The following is a 26,368-nucleotide window of genomic DNA, read 5'->3' as shown; positions in this document are numbered from 1 at the left end:
CCTTTCCTTTGCATCAACTGCTATGCTTTCTGTAACATCGTATCTACTCGCGTATTTCTTATTTCATCGTGTGCTAAAGTGAGTCTCATTTTAGACCCTACCTCATTATCTCTTTGATTTGATGCTCTGATTTAGATAAAAATGAGCTGATTTGACTTAAATCAAGACATATCTGATGATTTTCTGCAGCTACTCCAGCAGACTAGGGAGACTTGTGGAGAAATTACCACCTCGGAGAAAAAAGCCCCACGGAACAGGATGAGTCAGCGAGTTCCTAAAAGAAGACATCCGCTCCAAAGTGTTATCAATTTCATAAGAAAAATAAAAATATCCCTGCAGAACAGTGCAAATATGATAAGAATAGAATGAGAAATAAGGAGGTTACGACATCCTAAAATTCAATTTTTGTCTCTCGGAAAACACTTCTTGACCAGTCGTTATGAATATTCAAATCAGGAAGTTGATGATGTCATGCTCTCACAATTTATTCATTTCATATGCAGAAATAACAAAAATCTCATATTTCGGCTGTATGAACATAAAACATGTTTTAAAGGGATGGTGTATGTAGTTTTTGTCGAGACGTGGCTTCAGGTTTTCAGCTTTTTTGTGAGATAATGAGAAACCTCCTATCATAATTATGAAAGAGCATGTAATTCTAAAAGGACTTCAATGTTTAAAATGACGAAAATTGGTTTTGAAATGGCTGCGAAATCCATAACAAGCGATCCTACTGAAAGGTGGGACCCATCTTTTATTAGGATCTCTTTGTTTAACGTGTACTTTTGTTTTGGATATCTCAGTCGTTTCCAAACCGATTTTCATCAAATAAACTACAAATTGCTCTTAGAAGGGTATGCTCTGAACAATTTCATAAGTGGTTTCTCAGTATCTTACAAAAAGATAAAAGCTCACACCCGATCCCTGCCAATACTATACCATCCCTTTACCCCCCCCCCCCCAAAAAAAAAAGAGAAAATAATAATAACAAATAATAAAGAACAAATGCTACCTCGGATATTTTTTGGATGGGAATATACGTTTTTACGTGCATTAGCTAAAAACAACAATTTTTCCGAATTTTGTGTAACATGCAATGTACATGAAAAATTGTGAGGGCATGACATGATCAACTCGCACATATGAATATTCAGAAGGACTGGTCAACATTATGTTTTCCGGAAAAAAAAAATATTTTGGAGTTCATTTATTTTTTGGGTGGATTTCCTTTTTGAATACTGTAAAACGAGGAATTTTCGCGTGCATTTTAATTTCGCGAATTTCGCGAGCGCCAAGATTCACGAAATTAAAATGCTCGCGAAAGTTCTTGTCTACACTATATGCATTGAATGCCAGTGGCAGTTCACGAAAATTTCATGCCGCAAAAAAGGCCGTCGGCTCCAATTCGCGAAAAATTCATGCCGCGAATATATCATGTTTTACAGTACTGGCCACTCCCACCTCTGTGAGAGCGGGAAAATCCCAACCCGAGGATTGAGAGGGCGTCTCGTTCCCATTTCAACGCAAGAGGGCGGTATTTGCATCAATCTTTCAATTCAATAGCATCATGTTTGTATAATTATTAAGACCACAATAATGTATCTTTGCAGACACTAAATGATTTTTCCTAGCTTTAAATTATAATCGTTTAGTATTTGGTTTGTAAGTATATCAAATTTTCCCCTTCCAACTTGCCTTCAGTGTGGGAATATCTATTTAATGTTTTACACTTGTTATGTCTGCACAGTATGATAGCCATAATGTGAGTTACAAGACTGAAATAGAAAAATTAGTAGACCACGGGGGTTCAAGAGATAAGAGTCACAAGCGTTACTGTCTTATTCAATTGAACCCTATGTTCGCAGCCACCACTAAAATATTTGCAGAACGTGCCAAACTGGATCTATATCACAGAAAGGCAAACAATGGATGTAATAACGTCTTACAAGTACAGTATTACATAATGACCAGTCACTTTCTAAGGAAAATATATTTTGTGCTGGAGTGATGTACTGTAATTGCTTTTCGCCATCCGTACTTATAAAAATGCGCGATACACGAAATAAGTAAAGGTCACATAATGAGATGAGGATGCGCTTATAGAAACTGCGCAACGATTAATTAAATGAAAATCAAAATTACTGGAGTGGACATTCGTCCGGACATCCTAGCTGACATGATTAAAAAAACAAACACACACACTATTTGAAGATCATACCAAAGTAAATTCATTCGTCGGAATTGGGCGAAAAAAATGAGTCATAAAATCGGCTTTTTAGGAGGGTACATTTTCACACTTTCACAACATACAACGGAATTGACTTTTGCTTCATATACAAATATATCATCATTACGTAAAATGTGATTTAAATAAACAAGTAAAATATACCCGATATTATGCTAGAATTCAGAGTGAATCTTTTGATTGTTTAGAGCGACGGCGGCCACTCGAAACCTCGATCATCAAAGGCACACAAAAAATAAATGCATCTGTGGAATTCTTTCGAGCATCCATAGAAAACCGATAGCTGTTTGATTAATGGCATATTAATAGCCAGTTAGAACGCCAGCTCTTGAACCTCCTCCTAACGTAGACCCTACTTCTAATATACTATGCTGTATAATGATGTGTCAATGAAATACAAGTATAACCTTGAGAGAACATATAAAGAGTTTGTTTGCAAAAACCGATAAGTCCATATTTGCCAAATGCAAATATTTGCGATTAAGATCAAGAAAAATAAAGAGAATAATAAGAAAATTTTTGCTTCTTTTGACCATAACTTCAAAAATGTACCTTTATATGTAGTGACCAATATATCATTTAAAAGGTATTATTTTGTACTTTATGACAGAGACCGTACTTCAAAATCTTCAAAAACAGACGTATCGGTTTTTTACGAACAAACTCTTCGTATGTTTTTTACGCAATTCGCACTGTCGTGTACATGACATTCTATTCAAGATCTCAGAGGGCAAGTAATCAAGATATCCCTCGACTTGAATAAATTTTAATGTTATAAAAAATCACCAGCTAAATGTACGTTCTAAACCGTTAATAATTATGTAGTGTATTGGGCTCTCCTTTACAAAATGTCATGAAATTTTTGGGCCTCTTCACATAGAGTTGTCCTCTATACATGTATGTCCATTATGCATGTTTATATATATATATATATATATATATATATATATATATATATATATATATGTACAGTATATATATATATATATATACGGTATATATATATATATATATATATATATATGCTCTATATACATATATAATATACATACATATTGGTACGATTTGGGATTTTTACGTAATATATACGTGGATTATTCATTTCAGCTGTGGAAAGATTTTAATGCAAAGAAAACCCAAAAAAACAATGCTTCGTTGAAGACTACTTCATTCATAACTTTTGCCTGGTATATCAATGAAAATATATTTTACTGTATACAGAATTGGACATGCAGATATGTATAATTTCAATGTTTCCATTACTGTCAGTGAGTGGTCACAATCACATGTGCAAATTAGCTCGGGTGACGTCATTGACGAATGGGTCTTCAACTGCTATTAACATACCATATTTTCAATATTTGTTCTATCTTCTATTTAGTGAAATGCACAGCATTTTACCCATCAAATTGAGACTACAGGGTGGCATTCATTGGCATCGAGTTTTAAAGGGGAGGGGTTGGAGTTGCTTAATTATCAGCAAAATAGACCTCATTTTTATATCTGTCCGTACAACATTAAGTGTTGAGAGGCAATAATTTCATCAAGCCAAAGAGAGAACATAGTTATCATCCTAGACACCGTTTCCTGAATCTTTCATATTCTTGAACTTTGTACTTTTTCATATCACATTTTTAGAGGAACTTTTCTTTTGTCGACTAGGCATTGTATTTTTCATTAAGAAATATACACATATATATACATACATACAAAAAAAAATACCCCAATGCATGTATATATAGATATATATATATATATATATATATATATATATATATATACATGTATATATATGAATGTGTTTACATTATACATATGACACGATATTTCACTTCAATGTGTAAATCAATAAGGTTTGTGGGAGTGGGATTTGACTAGTTATTTAGGATAATTAAGATAAACCATCATTTGCTTTGGTTAGGGGGTCGATAGGCTCTTACAAAACAAATATTTTAGTGTGGAGTTGTACATGCTGTATAATGTACTTTTCAACATAAATTTATACTTTAAGGTGGAATATGAGTTATGTTATACACATTTAAGTAAAATATTGTTTCATATGTTAATATATTCAAATGGAATACATGTACTGTATAATGTATGTATTCAAGTGGAATATAAATTCATATTAGCAAAAGTGAATTTCTGGAGAACAGTTCTCGAACAGTTGATACAAGTTTGAATATACGAGGTAGCTAATAATATCATCAACTCACACTTTTCCATCTGTGTACAAAAAGAAAATCACAAAAATTCCATGTTTCTGTTATCAAAGTGTAAAACATGTTATTCCTGGTTGAATAACTTCAGAATAATGATCAGTTATCAGGACTTGACATAGGAAGCCATTGCGTTTGAATGAAAAACTGGAAATTTTCAAAGTTCTTGTACAAACTATACATGGCAAGTTGTGAGGGGACAAATTATCACTATGTAGATTCATATTGACAGTCCAAGAACCGTTTCCTGAAAAAGTAGCGAAACTTCAAAATGTAAAAACTTCCTTTTTTTCATCTGGTTTTGGTCAAATTTTCAGTGGTAAGACAATTATATGCTTTCAAGTTTTGTTTTGTTTTTTCAGACTAACTTTCACCTGCAATGGAATTCCACTTTAATAATGTAACAGAGTCAATAGCCGTTGGTCTACAGAATGACTACACCGACAAGTCAAACAATTTCAATCGACCAGAACTTGTTTTTTTTATTAGGAGTTTTTAAAAGATCAATGTAGCCAATAAAAAAAGGACAATGTATGACATCGTTTCTACAAATATACACTCTCAATCCATTCAAATACTCGAGTACTACTTAGGAACATGAAGAACAGTGCATGATTACGTTACAACAAACTCAATCACTATTATTTATTTCAATGAATTTTATAACGACGAATACTGAAAAAAAAAATACTACAAATGTAAGAGGACAAATTGAAGTTAATACGAACCTCCCTTTTCTATATGGTGTTGAAATCATGAATTAAATAAAGGTATTGCAATGTTACCATCAAGTCTTCAAACTTTATCCAGAGATGAAATATACTACATAAAGCATTTTCAAGTGTCAAGTACAGCATACAATAGAAAGAACACCCATTTTTCATGCATATTGGTACATGTACATAAATTTTAATCACGGCAATCTACCGCACGTAAACCTTCCCCTATTCTCCTTTCATTGTCTCTTGTGTTAAACATGCCAGCTTTTGTTTTGTTTTTGTTTTTTTGTTGGGTTTTGCTTGTCAAACACTACTTGTTGGGTTTTCATGTACGGTACAGTAGGGAAGTAAACTAACAATGTACAAGGCAATAGGCCAGCAAGATGGCTCTGCTTCTTAGGACTACTACCTTACCAGTTTCTTGTGTTTGTTGTCGTGCCTCTCTGCCACCAGATGACATCCAGATGAAAGCTGATTCCTCTTGCATTTTCATCACCAAGTCCATTAACATGATATATGCAACACTTCATACTGCTTCCCTGCTTCATTGTACTTTAAATTTTGTTTTACAGACACTAAGTCTTTATACATTGGCACAAAGCATATCCCTGCTAATGTCCTGAAAATGCAATTATACCATCCACTGTAGAACTGTAAACCAGTGCCACTTATAAAAACATGTGTGTACGATATTTAACTTCAAAAGACAACATAATAAATGTAGAGAAATTGCAAGTCATCTACCAGGATTCAGTTTTTAAGGCGGGCAGCATAGAGTACATGATTTTTTATTTTCAAATGGAAAACACAAACAAAAAATTTATATATTCAAAGGGCAATAAGCAAGATTTCACTTTCCACAATCACACCACAATTGAAAAGGTTGAAAGGGAACCCAGGCTATGGAAACAAACTATCCGATAGAGATTGTCTGGGAGAAAAAAAAAGTTTCATATAAATGTATAGAAGCATAATGTAAAGAGGCAATATACATCTTAGGGAAAGTTTTCAAATATGGGTGGAAATGTGCAAAATTATCAGCCACAAATGCACCATATCCATACACTTTGAAGCACAAAAACAAACTTGAAAAGACACAGGAATAAATTCTATTGACGGTGAAATATCAGTTTAAGTTATATTGACAATCAGACAGTATGCAGTGACCTATCATATATAAATATATAAAAAATGTCCTGTTTATTTTGCAATATGAGAAAAATTGAACATGTAATAATATCACTTTGTATCATTCTATTATCACTTACACACATCTGCAGTCTTGTGTAGTGAAGCGACCATATTGTTTTAGAGTAACGAGCCCCTGGTTCATCTCCTTCTAATTGGGAAAGAACTTTCAAAAATCAATAAATGCAAATATTGTATGCCAAAAAAAAAATTAAAATCAAAATGAAAAAAAAAAAGAAGATATGTTTTGGTATTCAAAAGTGCAAAAGGTAATACAAGGATTTTTCATTTTCAAACAATCAATCATGTACATGTTGCCCTTGTACTTCAACGTAGAAACAACACAATACAAATGTATCCTGGGCCTACAGGTCTACCACACAAGCAGCACTTTGGCATATTATTACTATTACACACTTTCTTATCATGCTACAGCTTTAAGTGCTATAAAGGTGTTGTGGGGAGTTTGAAATCCCTCTCTTAAATACACAAACAAAATTTATTTCATAGGTATGTTTTAAATTTGAATCCATCTGGCACGACATTCAGAAGCAACTGTTACGTAAGAGTGGTCCAATCCTCATCATCCTGATTTTATAAAACCCAGTTACCACCTGAATCTTGCATACTATATTTACAGTGTTGGCATTAATTTAAACAAAAAGAAAAAAACACACTATATCCACTCAAACACTGGAAAATGTGTTTGGAATTAAGCAAGGAACACCAGCAATGCATATAATCAACATAGCGAAGTGATGAAAACGTAGGTAGAGATACTTTTTAACTGCTTCACTGACCCTGTGGATATACAAGAACATGAAACAAACAAAGACACATTGCCATACATCTCATTGAAAAGCCTTGGGTACCTGGAAAAGAAAATTTCATTAATGTTTATTCTATTACAACATCTACAAATCATAAAATGGGATGCATAACATGAAACAATAATATTTGCAAATACAACGACATAAAAATTGTTAACTATGGAAAAGCCAATTGGGCACAGAATCACCTTATATAATCTCACACATCACTTATACTTCTCTACCTCTTTAAACGCAGTCACAATTACATACATTGTACTGACCAAAAAGATATTCAAATTCTATCCCCCATCCTCAACGCATAGGAACCAAACACACATACACACCCCCATACACAGTTTGTATTAAAAAAAAACAATTATAAGCATAAATATTCATTCATCGAGCAATCACATATTCAAGCATGTATTTTCAAGGTTCACACTAAAAAATGAAATGTGAAAATGTGAAAAGATAATTGTATCAAAGCCCGTATTAACAATTTACCAAATTATTACATTTAGTGAATATGGGTTTGGCTTTTATGCCAGCTTTCAAGAAGGGAGAGTGATTTTAACAGTTCTGTCACTAAACTTCAACATGAGAACATTTCATATAAAAGAAACCAAAGTCTTTACAATAGCAACCCACAACACTGAAGAGCAGTATCGTTATTACAACATCTGGTTCAGGATTTTGTGTACTTTTTTTTTTTTTTTTTTTGAAATGTGTACATTAATTATCTGGGACCAGAAAAGCAGGTATTGAATGAACAAAAACAATTGCAAGGGGAAAATATATTATGTTGGCATAACATGTATTTTGCTATTTAAAGGGGATGGCTAGTAACTGATCAGTGGGAATCAGTGGGAATGCTGGGGATGATTGTTCTAATCCTTGTGGGATTCATTTAAGAGTACATTATATATCTATTGTTGTGTGAAAATTATTTGTTTCAGAATTGTCTCATATTCAAGTAATGTGCAGTTTTATGCTTCCAGGTTAGCATGCCTGTACAGTGACAGGGCGATCGTTGATCATTGAACTGCACATTACTTGAATATGAGACCATTCTGAAGCAAATAATTTTCACACAACAATAAATATATAATGTACTCTTAAATGAATCCCACAAGGATTGGAACAATCATACCCCAGCATTCCCACTGATCAGTTACTAGCCATCCCCTTTAATGCTGCGTTTACACCATGTTCCCTGTGGCGATGGCAGCCCCGTTTGCCTGAAATGTAGTGCAACGTGGGCAGGTGGGATATTCTCAATTTTTCTACCCCTTCCGTATTCTAGCCTTGTTCCTACCAATCCTCCGTCCAGTGAACATGTAGCTATTTGACGCTGTTCTCACAACTTCTGGTCAGGCAAGACTACCATGGTAAACATATTTCCCATCGCATTCCACTATGGACGGCCTCCAGGCTATGTTATGGCCTATCACATGATATAAAGCTTTGTTGCATTCACCCCATTTTACTACGGCCTACTAGGTTTCCCATCTGCACTGTGACTGCCATGGCAAATTTTTGACAGTTTAAAAATCTGACAAAATATCCACGGCAATCATGGCCTGTCACACAATTGCCCATCCATTTTGTCCATGGTGGCCAGCAACGTGACTGTCATGGCCACCAGGAACATTGTGTAAGCGAAGCATTAAAGCTTGCTTGTGATCCCATCCTCAGCATCATGTATGTTGTGTTTTACTTGCAACATATAAATATAGGCCAGGAAATGGGTTGTCCAAAAACTATTCATATGAATTAAAATGTGCAATCATCTTCAGCTGCATAAAATATTCTGACTTTCAGTTTCAAGGCACATCTTAATACAAGCTACATAAGTATTTTTATTCATCACATACAAATACAATCATCCCATGATAACAGGGGGAGGAAACTACGCCATTTATCCTAACATATATTCTTGGATGAACATGACGATATGAAAAACACTCAGAAATGGCAATGACATATTTTAACATACTTCAGATTGGAATATATTCTAGTAGAAGTCTGATAATTCAAAACAGGAAGGCAATTAGCTCATCTGATTAACAAATTGACGTATATGAACGTCAATGTACGGCAATTTGTTAACCAGATGCAATAAAAACAGCTTGATGGAAGAATTTCACGAATTTGAATAATTAGCTCATCTGGTGGACAATTTTCTACTCCTTTTACTGCATCTTACATAGCGAACATTTAGAGAAAGCTGAAAAGGGATGGTATAGTTTTGTTTGAGATGGGGCCTCAGAATTAACTTTGTTGTGAGATAATGAGAAATCACTTTTGAAATATAAAAGAGCACACAATTCTAAAAGGAATTCAAAGTTCAATTAATGAAAGTCGGTTTTGAAATGGGTGAGATATCTGAAAAGTAATAAAGGTTGGGGCCCAACTTTTACTAGGACCACTTTATTTTTGGACAACTCAGCCATTTTAAAACCAATTTCATCAAATCTCATAAACTTTGAATTCCTCTCAGAATTGTATGCTCTTTTTTACAAGTGGTTTCTCATAATCTTACAAAAAGTTTAAGGGGTGTGTAAAGTTCTGGTTGAGGTGAGGATGTAGCTTTCAACGTTTTGCGAGATATTCAGAAACCACTCTACAAGATGTCAAAGAGCATGCAATTCTAAGGGGTATCAAAAGTTTATTTGATGAAAATCGGTTTGGAAATGGCTGAGATATCCAAAAACAAGGTGAAACAAAGAGATCCTAATAAAAGGCGTGGCCTGTTGCCTTTTATTATTATCACTTTTTTGGGTATCTCAACCATTTGAAAACCAATTTTCATCAAATAAACATTGAATTCTTCTTGAAATTACATGCTCTTTCATATTTCATAAGTGGTTTCTCATTATCTCACTTAGGAATGTTCAAAACATGAATCCCCACCTCAACCAGTACTGTACAGTCCCTTTAAAATTTGAAGACCCATTTTAACCCAAACTATATGATGCCAAAAAGTCATGTCGAATAAAATCTTCTTTTTCCACTCTCACAGAAGAATAAGATACAGAAATGCACCATTTTAAGCTGTTCATTTCAAGAAAACATGTAAGACCAAAAGAAACACACAGAAAAATCATAATTTGTCATATATTTTGACTTTCAAATCCAGTTTTTCTTTCCTATTTCATTGTGTGAAGCTGATGTTCCACAGAAATACAAGCTACAAAGTGTTTTAAGAGTCTAAATCTCAAAGTGGAATAAAGAAAAGATGTTCATGTCACAATAGGGCAAAAAAGACAGAAAGTAGAAGAAAATGTTTCCTATTCAATCCTACATGTACAGTTTAAGAGATGTCACTTTTAGCAATATTACTATTATAAGCATTTGGTTTCATATCTATCCTCATATCTACAGTGCACTGAATGCAAATGTTTCATGCTTAAGTTGTTTTCTGAGCCTTACTTTTTATTATTTGACAACAATGAATTAGCACCAAAGATCAAAGTCTTTATATCAGATCTCTAACAAGTTTGCACGATACATTGGACTCGTTTGCAAGTTCTGTATTTTTGGCATGTTATAAATTCTTGATATACTGCTATTCAGGATATTGCAAAAATAATTCAGGATATTGCAAAAATAATTCAGCACTTCCCAACAACATGTCAAAAACCCTTACAGACTAACCCAGTTTCTATTTTCTAAGGGTGCGGTCGAGTGCTCTCCAAAAAGGTACATACCATACCATACCATTGCCAGAGCAGTGCTCGAACGCTCCTGAAGTGTACCGTACCATACTACAAGGCATATTGAGCTAAATGTGGACCACTTCCGGATGTGCACCAAAAGCATACCATACCGTATCAAAAGTTGGCGGGAGAAGAATGCGCGTAACACACACATGCGTCATAATGCAAAGAGTCAATTCTCTCAGTTAGGGACACCTGTAAGTCAGGTAACATTAGCATGCCAAGTGCATGACCCTGTTGCTACAAAACGTATGGCCTCCTGTAACTCAAGTCCCAACATAACATGCATGGTACGCTTTCTCCACAGAGCACTCAAACACTCCAAATCTGGCATGGAATGGTATGCACTAAACTGATTCGCTTTGGTTCAATTTTGAGCGCTCGAACGCAGCATAGGTTGCAATCATCGTTTATTGACCCGCCTCATACAGAAAATGGCAAATTTTGAAGATGGCTAAAAACAAAATGTACATATCTTGTAGGCAGAAAAGCAAAACTATGCTTCAATGAAGGAAGATATTCAGACAAGCTAAACAAGGCTTTAACTACAGAGTGTACAATATGTCTGTAAATTGAAGCAGGGGAATTGGGGGGGGGGGGGGGATGGATGTATGCATAGTGGATTTTCTTTGAAAAGATAGGTCACAAATAAGACCAAGATTTTCCTCACAAAATAATATCAACAGTAACTCTCTCTACAAGCATGAACTAAAAATGAAGAGATGAGATAATAGAAGCCCAAAATACATGTGAAAAATTGACATGACTTTTCCAACAAAAAAAATCAAATAACTCAAGCAAACTACAAAGTTTGCATTAAAAAAAAAAGGAGCTGAAACCCACAACAGGTCTAGATGAAATTTCCACTTTCAATCAATTACAGCTATCTTTGGTAATGAAAATATACAACATTTTGCTTTGATATGGAAAAGCTTCAGTGAGGGTTTCATTTTGACCTTTTTTCTCACAGACAGCATCTCAAAGAGATTCAGAAAGCAATGATGTAATGATCACATATGGGAATGGTAATATGTAATCATTAAAAAAAAACTGTCAAACAGAACATCTGTGTTGACAGATTTAGAACAACACAAGGTCTTCAACAAGATTTTGTGGTAAGAACTACATATGGCTGGTCTAACCAAATTCAGGTATTGCTAATGAATTCACATGTACTGCAGTATCAACCCTTCATGCCAATTCAATTCCCAAATGTAACAAATACTTCAAAAAACAAATAACATTAAATTAAAAAAAAGGCAGTTTATCAAAACTAGGGGGTGTGTGACAGAATCAACCATTCCTCTGGAATATTACAGAAATGACGATGTTGAGTACTGAAATGTAAGCTCTCGCAGATATGTACTGGAATTAGATTCTATGAAATGTCCCCCTAAAAACAAAAACAGCACCGTCACACATGAAATCAAGATTTTTGAGGGGGATATTTAGTCTGTTTGAAATATCACTATTTTGTACTTCCTGACTAGCAATGGAAGGAAATTAACTTTTATACGGGAACATCTCAATCCTGAAGTCTCATTGTGCTATGTGGTACACCAGAGTGCTACACAAATTTCAAAATGGAATGCACAAAAAATTGAGAACAAAGATCGCTCTAATTTTGCAATGCATCATCATTTCACGACTGCAGTGTAATGACGGTGAGTCAGAGAAACTCCATGAAGAGCTAGTGAAACACAAAACTTAAGAATGTATTCAACAGCAGCAAACAATCCGCTGTCTGGATATGAATATGCATTGGCAAATCATTTGTGAAATCTTTATCAGTATGATTACACAAACTGACAATAGACAGAGAGAGAAATAAGGTACAAATGCAATCTGCACATTGCTACAATGGAGCAAAAACAGCCCAATGACAAGATACATTATCTTCATGATAACAAGGCACGTCATAGTACCAATATTCTGCGGTACCCCCATCAGGATATACATTTCAGGGAAGTTGAAGGACCGTCTAATAAAATGTGTTGCACACTGTATATCAAAAACACATTTCAAATGTCAACAAATTTACTGCAAAAAGTGAGAAAACTTGAATCTTTTCCCCAATTACCAACATGTGATGCCTAGTTGCTGGTGATACTAATAGTAATACTACTAGTACCTCAAAGTGGTGTTAACCTGGCATGGGGCCATTTTGCAAGCACGGAAAGAAAAGGGAGGGAAGAGAAAGGCAACAGCACAGAGACCATAAGAGAGAATTCAAACATGAATGTTAAGAACATGTAATTACATAAACATAGTGTTCTTTTAAAAGTCTTGACAAGCTATTGCTATAATATCACTCGCATAGTTTTACGTCAGTTTTCATCGTTTGTGTACAAGAGACAGAGCTGCTGAACAATTTGCATTTTGAAGTTTCATCCACATAATCCCACTGTCATTTTCATTCATGCTGATCAACATGTGTGGCAAACTTATCGAAATTCATGCAACAGTCATCATAAAATCAATATCTTTCACATTTTGGTATTCTTGTCGATGTTAGGAAATGGTGTAAGATGGGAGAGAAAGAACAGGGGACAAGTGTGGTTATTCTGGCATTGCACTTGTGTGATACAACTGTAGTATGCTGCCATTCAAATCTGGGCATAGAAGAATGGTATCCAATTAGTATGAATAAAAAAAAAATTACAGCTTTAATCTTATATTGATATGAAGAATCCACTAGCATGACGGAAAACCAAGTGTACACCTTTTCAGTGAGAAACTATACTAGCATCATGTTACACGAGCATGTGAAGGAAAAGATGAGATTAATTTATGATTCAGACATACGGCATGAGACAACAGTAATAAAATCTGAAAATATACAAATATTATCCCCCAAATAATAACTCAATGCTGGTGATATGCGATATCTCATTTTCCTTATTTTCCATCAAAAACAGCTGCAAGATGTCATACCACTTGTTGTTTCAAAGGCAAAAATTTTGCCGAGGCAAACCAGGGAATAGAAAAATAACCTGCGGTACAAAACATGAATCCAGCAAATAGTGCAAAAGAGGCATAATACATAAGTTTATATACATTCACGGTATTACCCTACATGTAGATGATGTCATAAGACTTGCATATGAAATAGTGTTAGATACTCTGTATGATATAAATTCAATGTCACTAGTCTAATAATTAGCCAATGCGCTAGCATTGACAAGCAAAGAAGTCAAAAAATATTCAGATGTGCTGTCAATGATGCAATTTAATAGTTGTGTGCTGTGTCACGACAGTACTGAATAGAAAGTTGTTACGATTACAAGCACCCTATGGCAATATCATACGGAATAAGAACAAAATACAGCAAACGGCAGTATCTCTCGGCAGAACTCTATGAATTATTTCATGTATACAGCGAACAATTTTCAGTCACTTGGTTGAACATCCTACCCAGCACTGTCACCAAAAATAACCACAAGTCATTAACACTATCAAGGAGAGTAGGAAATCTGAACTCCCTATATACCTGTAAGAGATGTCATTACAGCATTAAAGGCTAAATTGTGCATGTAACTCATATGTTTGATATTTAACAAATATGAGAATTTCATTTTGTGGATTAACATCTCATTCAATAATGCATGGAATGCAGAAATAGAAGGTTCCAATAAATAAAAGTCATGTACATATGTATCAAATATAATCAGACTTGATTGTATGACATGTTGATTTAGATGAACCAGTACATCGAAAACATTTAATTCAAGAATCATTAAGGCAGTAAAAGCATGTGTCAATATGCAATCATAAATGCATCATCAAAAATGATTTAAGGAAATATACAAACTTCTCATTTACAGATGACACAGGTAGTTTTTGAAGGTGACTAAGGGCAAATCATGAACAGGTTACACTGAATAGACATAAAGCATGGTGGCAGCATAACCATTGACTTAATTTTAAAAACTTGCTTCAGCATTAGGAAGTCACAGAGTATGAAGATGATAATCTATCCCAGGCAGTCATGTCCTTACCTTTCAGTTTGAACATGGAAAGATGCTGCTCTACAACCTGAAAAGAAGAATCTTCACATGTATAGCAAAATGAAGATTCAAAGTCCCAAATGCCAAGATACAGAAAGATCTCCATAAAGTGAGTATCCACGCCGTAGACAAGAACGATAATTCATCATCATGGTAAATAATCAATGCAGCAGAAACAGCAAATTAGGAACCTTTGTAACCTTTCAGGGGGCATATGCAAAGTTTTATCATCATATGATTTCATCAAGGAAAACAAAGAAAGGGTTCAGATATCAATAAATGCAATCCTTTTTTTTTCAATTCAGAAATGTCACTAAGCACATAAAAAAATGACTGAATATTCATGCAATGAAATTGACAAATTAAACAAAATAATGTCCTCACACAGATAAAACATATACTCAACAATTTCAAAGAATCAGGTGCGTTAAGCTCATTTCAAAGAAATGCAGTGAAAACAATAATGCATTTAACCTTTTTGATACTTGTGGAAATTCAGTTATGTGACGAATCTTCAAAGTTTGTCATTGAATGAGCATTACAAAAACGCAGGATGCAGTACATGTGAATGGTTATTCAGTCAGCACATAAAGTGGAAAGTGACCTTGATTTCTTGTTTTAAGTCTAGAATAATAAATCAATAAAGTCAGATAAGAGTCTGAGTGAGATGTGTTTAGTGTTTGTTAATGAAGATTGAAGCTGATAGAAAAAAATAAATAGGAAAATACAGATTTAAATTCATTTTCCTGGTTCCTCAAACAGAACAAAGATACATTTATTGAGCAACGCCCATTTTCCTTCACTTCATTGCTAGTTGGAATCAATTGAAAATGAAGGAGGCAGGGGTGCTTAAAATATTGATGAATGTCCTTGTTTTCAACAGAAGATACATGGACTGTAGCATAATTGAACAAAGCAGTAAATATGGCTGCTTCGAGATTGTTCATTACAAAACATCAAATGGGTATTTTCTATTGTAGATGATTATCTCACTGAAGAAAAAAAGAAAGTCGATAACAATCCCTCATGAATAAAATTGGAATTTGAATGTCAGCTAATTGTGTGTTCTGCAGGTCCTTTCAAAGCGAGTTTGATGGATAAAAAGCTCATCTTTGCAGACGCACATACAGTTATAGCTGCGAAATGTGTGCTTTAAAAAGTGTCATTTGAGTGCTGCAGTCAGGCAGCGAAAGGTTCTGTCCTTTTTTTTCCAAAAATATGAATAGAAAACGTTTCTTAATGCATTCTGCACTGAATTGAAACATTGATGATCATGCAAAAAGCAAATTACAATGGCCGGTCCAGAAGTGCCCTATCAAATAGTAAAGTATTCCAGTCAATTCCCCTTATATAACCTACGCGGTTACATGTACATCAACATTTCTGAACAACGAAGGCTACATTCAGGTCCCAGAATTATCAATTACATATCTTTGTATGCTTTATTTGTTCGGCTTTAGCGAAATTTTAGCAAAATGAAAGATTACTGCTGGTCTTGAGGACTTCGCTATAACAGGAGTCAACTGTTCTGTTGATGCATCAAGTGATCCACAACCAATTCAACCTAATTTTGTCACGTATAAATGGTACGGCCTCATTCCACTTTATCGCCAGCACAGCATTAGAGCTCTTGATCCAACAAACTGCTCTACTAAGTAATCATTTTGAAGGAGCAGAAATCTAGTAAGTAATCATTTTGAAGGAGCAGAAATGCCATTCAACACACAAGATGGAAGCTGAAGGTACGAGAACCCCCCTCAAGCACTGCCCAAACTTTGTGTGTTGACATTGACAGCCAGTGCAACCTACAGTATTACTATTCCCATCATCCCATCCCACGCAGTATACAGTAACTCAAGATCTAAGAAAGTGCCCTCTTCATCAATTTTTCATGTGGAATGCTTTTAACATTTCAGTTCATAAATCAAAGGATAGGCAATAAACTCTAAATCATCATTCTGACCTGCTAATAACATCAAAAATTATGGAATGCTTTATTACATGAGGTCTTAAACAAACCCTTCTTCCTTGCTCGAGTCAATCAAACATCTACGTCGGGATGTTCAAAAAATTAGCAAAAAATCACACATTGCAATTAAGCAAAACAAACACACATCGCCTCATACAACTACATGTTCAACACAAAATCAATATTCCATCTACTCTTTCATACACACACAACCTAGTGCATACATCCTGTCCATTAGCATTATATCATAACATTTATGTGTAATTCCAAATGCAATTTTATTCTAAAGACAACAGAAAATCTAACAAAATCCTAGACATTTTTCAGAGTTCATTTACTGTATTTCATATATGCATCTACAGAAATGACAGCATGTATACGATAGTCTAAACCATAATACATACTATTCTTTCACAAATGAAACAAAGTTTACTGCTTCGCTTCACAAATCTTATGCTAGCACTGAAATATATCTCCAGCCCTGCTTACCAAAGAAATACTTGCAATGGCAGGAGCTACCCTTTTGTAGACCAAAGAACTGGAAAACATGATGGGTGTCTATCAAGAGAGTTTTCTTCCTTATGTGGTGGGGCAACAGATCAGGGGCAAGCGTTGGCTACTTGACTTACCTGCGCGGGTGTCTGGCCCTGATTCTGCTGGTTCATGTACATAGCTTGGTGCTGGAAGTAGTCCATCCACTGCTGCGTGTAGTCCTGCGTCCCTTGCTGCTGCCCGGCTGTTGCAGCACCAGTAGGGGCAAAAACGAAAAGCAGACAGAGACGACGATGATTTCGCACCGTCTACACAAAGCATGTTACCCCAATGACAGGACATACAGGGCACTCCCGTTCCAACAAACAAGGTTATACAAAATTTCGATACGGCAAAGGGTACGTTTGAGTGCCTCTTGAAGCGTACCAAACCGTACCGTACCCATGCCAGAGGAGCGCTCGAATGCTCTTCAAGTGTACGGTACCATACTGTACCAAGCCAAAAGTCGACCACTTCTCAATGTGCTCCAGAACCATACCAGAAGTTGGCATGTGAAGAATGCGCATACGTCATAATTCAAAGAGTTCACTCTTTTTGTTCAGGACATCTGTAAGTAGTTTAAGCGGGACAGGCAAATGAACCTGTTGCTACAAAATGCGTGACCCCCTCTAAAATAACTCACGAGGTATGCTTTCTCAATAGAGCGCTCAATCGCTTCAAATCTGGCACAGTACGACACGGTTCGGTTCAATTTCATTCGCTTTTGAGCGCTCAAACGTGGTCCCAAAATTATCATTAAAATCTATGGTGCAAAATTGTATCGGGTTTAATGAAATTTCAATGTAACGGAAAAAAAAATGACAGTCCCAAGGACTTTGTTAAACAAAAGTCGCCTGTATACTGCTGCATCTTTTAATAACTATTTAACTATTTCTTTGCATTTTATACTGTAGAGCAAAACATACTCTCTCATACAGCAGGTTCCCCAGTTCCAAGGATTCAGATATTCCATGGCATATAACATGGCCTAAAGCTATCTTTACATTGGTGGATTCATTCATTTCTAGGGGAAAAAAAACAAATAAAATGTGCAGGTATATGACTGCAATGGAGTAACATAAAAGTGTGCATGCCAAAAGATTAGCATCATGTACAAATGAAAATGCCTCAAAGAGACAATATAAAGCTACAGTACAGAAGTATAATACATGTAAAGTTAACATGAAAATCCAAGTACCTTGAGCTCTGTAGTACTCGGCCCATTGCCGCATTAAGTCTTGATTTGCTGCCTGGTTATTTGCTGTTCCAAAAAACAAAAGAAAAGTATTTTTTAGAGGAATACTCGAGAATTAATGGAGGACCAAATATTTTCAACCTCCCTGTTATTCTCTATTAAGTACCTAACTCCAATCACTGAAAATACCAACACACAAATTTAGTGCTTACCATTACCTCCATTGAATCTGGAAGACTGGATTGATTATTCTAGTTTGATTAGATGAACAGCCAGTTGCTCATGCTACCAACATCTCACCTGAAGATATGTCATCTAAATAACAAGAGACCCGCGGGTCTAGCGCTCACCTGAGTATCGCAAGTTCACCTTTCACGCAGTCACTAATATAAATTATTCACAGCTCTACCAAAATTTGACCAGGCATTCTCAAGTAGAAGATGAAAATGTACAATAAGGGCCCAATTTTTTTAAGATTCCTTAATTTGGGGGGGATTGGGGCCCCCTGGGACCCTCTGGGTGGGGCATGGTGCCCATTTTGATAAATTGAGATCCTGACCCCCTAGGGATGCTACCTGCCAAGTTTGACAAAAATCCATCATGAGGTTTTCAGGAAGAAGATGAAAATGTACAATTCAGGCCCCCATTTGGACCCTTCCAACCACCCCCCCCCCCCCCTACCCAAGAGGGGCACCCCTGGATCTCCTATGAACAAACTTGAAACTACAGTCATTAATGTACTCACTCATAATATTATCTCAGCTCTATAACTTCTGATTCTAGAGAAGATTTATAAAGATTCCTTCATTTGGGGGGTTTGGGACCCCTGGGGGCCCCCTGGGTTGGGCATGCTACCTGCCAAGTTTGGTGAAAATGGGTCATGGGGTTTTCAAGAAGAAGATAAAAATGTACAATTTAGGCCCCATTAGGACCCCTCCTCACCCCCTCCCCTGGGTCCCAAGGGGGCACCCCTGATTCTGCCATGAACAAACTTGAAACTACAGTCATCAATGTACTAACTCATAGTATTAACTTAGCTCAATCACTTCTGGTTCTAGAGAAGAAGATTTTTGCGGATTCCTTAATTTGGGGGGGTTTGGGCCCCCTGGGGGCCGCCTACGTGGGGCATGGTGCCCATTTTAACAAATTGAGTTCCTAACCCCCTAGGGATGCTACCTGCCAAGTTTGGTGAAAATGGGTCATGGGGTTTTCAAGAAGAAGATGAAAATGTACAATTTAGGCCCCATTAGAACCCTTCCCCACCCCCCTTCCCTGGGTCCCAAGGGGGGCACCCCTGATTCTGCCATGAACAAACTTGAAACTACAGTCATCAATGTACTAACTCATAGTATTAACTTAGCTCTATCACTTCTGGTTTTAGAGAAGAAGATTTTTACAGATTCCTTAATTTTGGGGGGTTTGGGCCCCCCTGGGGGCCCCCTGGGTGGGGCATGGTGCCCATTTTAACAAATTGAGTTCCTAACCCCCTAGGGATGCTACCTGCCAAGTTTGATGAAAATCGGTCTTGGGGTTTTCAAGAAGAAGATGAAAATGTAAAAAGTTTACGCACGACGCACGACGGACGACGGACGACGGACGACGGACGACGGACGACGGACGACGGACGACGGACGACGCACGACGGACGCCGGACGAAGGGCGATCGCAATAGCTCACTTGAGCCTTTGGCTCAGGTGAGCTAAAAATGTTATACCCTACACCCCCTGCCCAGCACATCACTCTGGCAGCAAATGCTTATGTAAAATGTAAAAAATTGATCGTATCTTACCTGACTTCAGAATTCTTACATTAAAAAAGGAATTTAAAAAAATGGATGATATATTCAGAAAATGCTTACAAACATAAAACCTGTCATGAGAGCTGAGAGCTTTGCAATCACGATCAGATTGCTACTGACTACATGAAAGAAACTATAACATGATGTAAAACAGACATCATATTATGTTGATATAGACCTTTAACTGAACGACAAGAGTTGGGGGGGGGGTGGAGATTCTTCTGGCACCCTCAAGAGGGAGAAAGGTTTGTACATATCTAATCCTCGCACAATGTGGCCTTGCTCGACTTGCATGTTTTGCAAAGCCACTGGGCCGCTATGTTGGCAGGTCTACTATCAAACCCTACCCACAGGATCACAAGGGTAGTGCTAGCGAATCCTGCCCATGATCTAGCATTGCTCTCGCGGACCGGGAGGATCACGAGAGGATGATCCCAGGGCTAATGAGAGATGCACAAATTAAACTGAAGGTCATCATCAGCTCAGTGTCTAGATCAGAAGATTGGCGTGGGGGGGGGGGGGGGGGGGGGGTTTGGATCAGAGTTCGAGTCTACAGACACAAAACTTGCTACTGAGACAACTCTGTTAAAACAATTTTGCTAGTTTGATGCCATTATTTGGCCTGGTTGCAGATTATATTCATGTAAAGCAACTTTCTTTTAAATCTCGACAATTGTTCCAACAGGGTTAGGGGATACTATAATGAATCATAACCTCCGATAAGACCAATTTTACTAGATATATTTCTAATGTGGACTCTTACCACATTGTCCTCAAATCCTACCCCCAACAAGAGACCCGCGGGTCTAGCGCTCACCTGAGTATCGCAAGTTCACCTTTCACGCAGTCACTAATCTAAATTATTCACAGCTCTACCAAAATTTGACGAGGCATTCTCAAGTGGAAGATGAAAATGTACAATAAGGGCCCAATGTTTTCAAGATTCCTTAATTTGGGGGAATTGGGGCCCCCTGGGGCCCTCTGGGTGGGGCATGGTGCCCAGTTTGATAAATTGAGATCCTGACCACCTAGGGATGCTACCTGCCAAGTTTGACAAAAATCCATCATGAGGTTTTCAGGAAGAAGATGAAAATGTACAATTCAGGCCCCCATTTGGACCCTTCCAACCACCCCCCCCCCCCTACCCCCAAGAGGGGCACCCCTGGATCTCCTATGAACAAACTTGAAACTACAGTCATTAATGTACTCACTCATAGTATTATCTCAGCTCTATAACTTCTGATTCTAGAGAAGATTTTTAAAGATTCCTTCATTTGGGGGTTTGGGCCCCCTGGGGGCCCCCTGGGCGGGGCATGGTGCCCATTTTAACAAATTGAGATCCTAACCCCCTAGGGATGCTACCTGCCAAGTTTGGTGAAAATGGGTCATGAGGTTTTCAGGAAGAAGATGAAAATGTACAATTCAGGCCCCCATTTGGACCCTTCCAACCAACCCCCCCCCCCCTACCCCCAAGAGGGGCACCCCAGGATCTCCTATGAACAAACTTGAAACTACAGTCATTAATGTACTCACTCATAGTATTATCTCAGCTCTATAACTTCTGATTCTAGAGAAGATTTTTAAAGATTCCTTCATTTGGGGGGTTTGGGCCCCCTGGGGGCCCCCTGGGCGGGGCATGGTGCCCATTTTAACAAATTGAGATCCTAACCCCCTAGGGATGCTACCTGCCAAGTTTGGTGAAAATGGGTCATGGGGTTCTCAAGAAGAAGATAAAAATGTACAATTTAGGCCCCATTAGGACCCCTCCTCACCTCCCCCCCCCCCCTGGGTCCCAAGGGGGGCACCCCTGATTCTGCCATGAACAAACTTGAAACTACAGTCATCAATGTGCTAACTCATAGTATTAACCTAGCTCTATCACTTCTGGTTCTAGAGAAGAAGATTTTTGCGGATTCCTTAATTTTGGGGGGTTTGGGCCCCCTAGGGGCCCCCTGGGTGAGTCATGGTGCCCATTTTAACAAATGGAGTTCCTAACCCCCTAGGGATGCTACCTGCCAAGTTTGGTGAAAATGGGTCATGGAGTTCTCAAGAAGAAGATGAAAATGTACAATTTAGGCCCCATTAGAGCCCTCCCCACCCCCCTCCCCTGGGTCCCAAGGGGGGCACCCCTGATTCTGCCATGAACAAACTTGAAACTACAGTCATCAATGTACTAACTCATAGTATTAACTTAGCTCTATCACTTCTGGTTCTAGAGAAGAAGATTTTTACAGATTCCTTAATTTTGGGGGGTTTGGGCCCCCCTGGGGGCCCCCTGGGTGGGGCATGGTGCCCATTTTAACAAATTGAGTTCCTAACCCCCTAGGGATGCTACCTGCCAAGTTTGATGAAAATCGGTCATGGGGTTTTCAAGAAGAAGATGAAAATGTAAAAAGTTTACGCACGACGCACGACGGACGACGCACGACGGACGACGGACGACGGACGCCGGACGACGCACGACGCACGACGCACGACGGACGCCGGACGAAGGGCGATCGCAATAGCTCACTTGAGCCTTTGGCTCAGGTGAGCTAAAAATACAGTAACCACCTGATGGCATTGTCCCCTTCATAAAAAAACTTTTTTCTTTCCTGTTTAAATAAATTTCCCCATATTGTGTTAAAGCACAAGTGCAGGGCAGCCAACATTCACCCATGAAAATCAGTGAGATTCCAAAGAGCAATCATTGAGATGCTTGTGTGTTACATGTACCTCATGTACCAAAAGTAATTTCTCAATCGGGGGGATTTCGTATTCTCTTTCTATCTAGACATGAGGAGATAATGACGTTTTCATCAAGTTCCTGCAGAATGAGTGAAGACTTGGCAGCTTTGCAGGTGGTAATTGTTGCAGTTAAAGTGAAAACTATTTGCGGCAAGAGAGCTACCACTTCATTCTACCTTGGCCTTGTTGTGCCTGCGCATCAGTTGACTGAGGGGCAGAGGTGCTTGCCGGGGTCTGGACTGTGCTGGCCGGCTGGCTGGTAGCCTGCTGCTGTTGCTGCTGGGCGGCTGCCTGCTGGTAATACTGGTAGTAGGCCGCATAGGGGTTGTTGGCGTCGCTGTAGCCAGAGGTGTCTGGGGCTTGCTGTTGGGGCTGTTGCTGGGGCTGTTGCTGCTGGGGCTGCTGCTAGAACAAATGATAGAGAGAGTCAATGCATGCTCTCTCTGATCAGAATCTCATTCTACAACTAGAGAGGGGCCGTCAAAGGCGGCAGACCCACGCCTAAGTACAAAGTCGGGGTAAACATAATGTGCATTCGGTCATCTACCAGAATTCGGCCACTTAATTGCCAGTGTGCTTTATCACCAGCCAGTGATTCTACCAAAGATCGTACACTGAAGTGTACGATCTTTGGTTCTACAGTCACATCACACGCAAATCACATCATTACACATACGGTATTAACACTCATTCACGTACAGGAAAGTCCTTAAGTCTCCTCCAAAAATCCATCGAAAATCCCAAATTCCACCGTCAAAAGTGCAGAATCGGAACTTTTCCAAGCGCGCGCGAATTAAGTCCAGTTTTAAGAGTATTGTCTACGCGACGGGTCGCGGAAAAAGCGCTAAAAATCGAGAAATACGCCGTTTTCTTGCGGGATATTTTGATTATAGCAAGCCGAGAGTGTGATGATATCAAAGGTCGTATGAGTGTACGATCTTTGATGGTATCCACAAAAGCAAAAAAGAAAAACAAAATTTACGTACCCCCTAGGCAATTACCCTTATGATTAGTGTCTACGGGAATTATTCAATGCAAGGGTTGAATGCAAATATCTACTGCACCAGTATTCGGCCACCAACGAGCGCCGCAACGTCCCCGGTGCAATTTTGCACCAACAGTGTAGAGCGCGATGCATTTTCAGCGGCCTTGCACACGCATTGACATTGAGCACGCATATCGTGCTGTGTGACTGCGACCGAGCAAAATGCTCCTCCAACGAAAAAAAAAAAACAATCAATGTTAATTTGAAAAATCATCAAATATCAAAGGTCGTATGAGTGTACGATCTTTGATGGTATCCACAAAAGCAAAAAAGAAAAACAAAATTTACGTACCCCCTAGGCAATTACCCCTATGATTAGTGTCTACGGGAATTATTCAATGCAAGGGTTGAATGCAAATGTCTACTGCACCAGTATTCGGCCACCAACGAGCGCCGCAACGTCCCCGGTGCAATTTTGCACCAACAGTGTAGAGCGCGATGCATTTTCAGCGGCCTTGCACACGCATTGACATTGAGCACGCATATCGTGCAGTGTGACTGCGACCGAGCAAAATGCTCCTCCAACGAAAAAAACAATCAATGTTAATTTGAAAAATCATCAAATATCAAAGGTCGTATGAGTGTACGATCTTTGATGGTATCCACAAAAGCAAAAAAGAAAAACAAAATTTACGTACCCCCTAGGCAATTACCCCTATGATTAGTGTCTACGGGAATTATTCAATGCAAGGGTTGAATGCAAATGTCTACTGCACCAGTATTCGGCTACCAACGAGCGCCGCAACGTCCCCGGTGCAATTTTGCACCAACAGTGTAGAGCGCGATGCATTTTCAGCGGCCTTGCACACGCATTGACATTGAGCACGCATATCGTGCAGTGTGACTGCGACCGAGCAAAATGCTCCTCTAACGAAAAAAACAATCAATGTTAATTTGAAAAATCATCAAAATACGGGCCAGTTTGTGATGACGGAGAACGAACTTTCATAAATCTAGAAGGACATAGTCCCTCAAATAGGCCTAAACGTAAATTTCGGAATTCTTACGAACATTTGAGCAGCGAAGTCGGATCGTTGGGGAGTTTATGTGTTCGTATGGTAGCGGAAAATCGCAAAGTGAGAAACGGGAAATTTTCGGAATGGTCACTATACCATGGGGTCAAAACTTCAAGGTCACACAGAATTTGCAAGGGTCAACCGATTATCACCAAAATCTAATCGATTCTTTCCTGTCATTATCCAAACATTCCCTGAACATTTCGTGCAAATCCGTTTACCCGTTCTCTTGTTATCTTGTACACAAACAAACAAACAAACAAACAAACAAACAAACAAACATACAAACAAACAAACAAACAAACAAACAAACAAACAAAAAAAAAACAAAAAAACAAACAAACAAACAAACAAACAAACAAACATACGGAACCCTTTACATAACCCCCTGCCGATTTTCATCGGCGTGGGTAACAATGGCGACAACGTAGACTGAACCCTGCAAATGGACAACTTCTACCACATGCTACAAATTGTGATGGAGTATACCACATAGTCCAGCCAAAGCATCTTTAATCAGAGTGCAGCAACTACAGCTACAACCAATGGGTGAATGCAAGAAACCTCCGTCATAACACCAGACACACCTATTCCTGGCAAATCATAAGTTTTCCCATTAATGAGAGCATCCTTTCACATCACTATGATTCCACTGGAATAGGAATACTTCTCTCACGATTCGGTACTTGCCTGTGGTTGCTGCCACTGGCTGTATGCATTCCATCCTTGCTGATTGTTAAACCCTTGTGGAACAGGGGGTTGCTGAGGCCTGCAAAATAAAAAGGACAGTACCATTAACATTACCCTGGTAACTTCGCAAATCATAAGCCTGTAAAACAATCATAATCAGCACACTTTGACCTACCATTGTGATCACACACACACACACACACACAAAAAAATCTTTACAACACAACGAAAATGACAAACTTCTTTTTCAATGTCACAATAAAAAGAAACTAAATTCTTGCCTCCTATTCAACAAAGGAACTGTTGTAGTTCAACAGATAAGACCACAGACTACCAGTCATGAGGTCCCGAGTTCAAATCCCCCAGCTACAGCAACTGTACCCCTGTGAGGGGCTCTTCATCCTTATTGCATAGTCCCTCAAAGGGGACTGAATTTCATCAGTCCCATGGTTAATTGCTTCCTCAGTGACCACAAAAACAAATCATCA

The 26,368-nt window shown here is 38.1% G+C and overlaps 2 protein-coding genes across 2 annotated transcripts in view; one reads left to right on the top strand and one right to left on the bottom strand.

The window, feature by feature from the left end:
* Positions 1-977, top strand: part of LOC139721360 (complement factor H-like) — a 78,109-nt gene extending 77,132 nt beyond the window's left edge. Inside the window, exon 30 of the mRNA XM_071632677.1 lies at positions 190-977. Within this exon, the coding sequence (XP_071488778.1) occupies positions 190-206 (17 nt within the window). The 3' untranslated portion in view covers positions 207-977. The remainder of the gene's footprint in view (positions 1-189) is intronic.
* Positions 978-4,920: 3,943 nt separating this feature from the next.
* LOC139721359 (far upstream element-binding protein 1-like) overlaps positions 4,921-26,368 on the bottom strand; it is a 44,461-nt gene continuing 23,013 nt past the window's right edge. Inside the window, exons 16-20 of the mRNA XM_071632676.1 lie at positions 25,881-25,959; positions 23,306-23,531; positions 18,608-18,670; positions 17,508-17,614; positions 4,921-7,172 (exon numbers count right to left, since the gene is read on the bottom strand). Coding sequence (XP_071488777.1) covers positions 7,164-7,172; positions 17,508-17,614; positions 18,608-18,670; positions 23,306-23,531; positions 25,881-25,959 — 484 coding nt within the window. The 3' untranslated portion in view covers positions 4,921-7,163. The remainder of the gene's footprint in view (positions 7,173-17,507; positions 17,615-18,607; positions 18,671-23,305; positions 23,532-25,880; positions 25,960-26,368) is intronic.

Source organism: Diadema antillarum, unplaced genomic scaffold (assembly GCF_040938485.1).
Source record: "Diadema antillarum isolate AM-2024a unplaced genomic scaffold, OU_Dant_1.0 scf00000141, whole genome shotgun sequence".
In the NCBI taxonomy this organism is placed as follows: Eukaryota; Metazoa; Echinodermata; class Echinoidea; order Diadematoida; family Diadematidae; genus Diadema; species Diadema antillarum.
The sequence above is the reverse complement of the archived record's forward strand: the minus strand, read 5'-3'. Positions and strand labels throughout refer to the sequence as shown.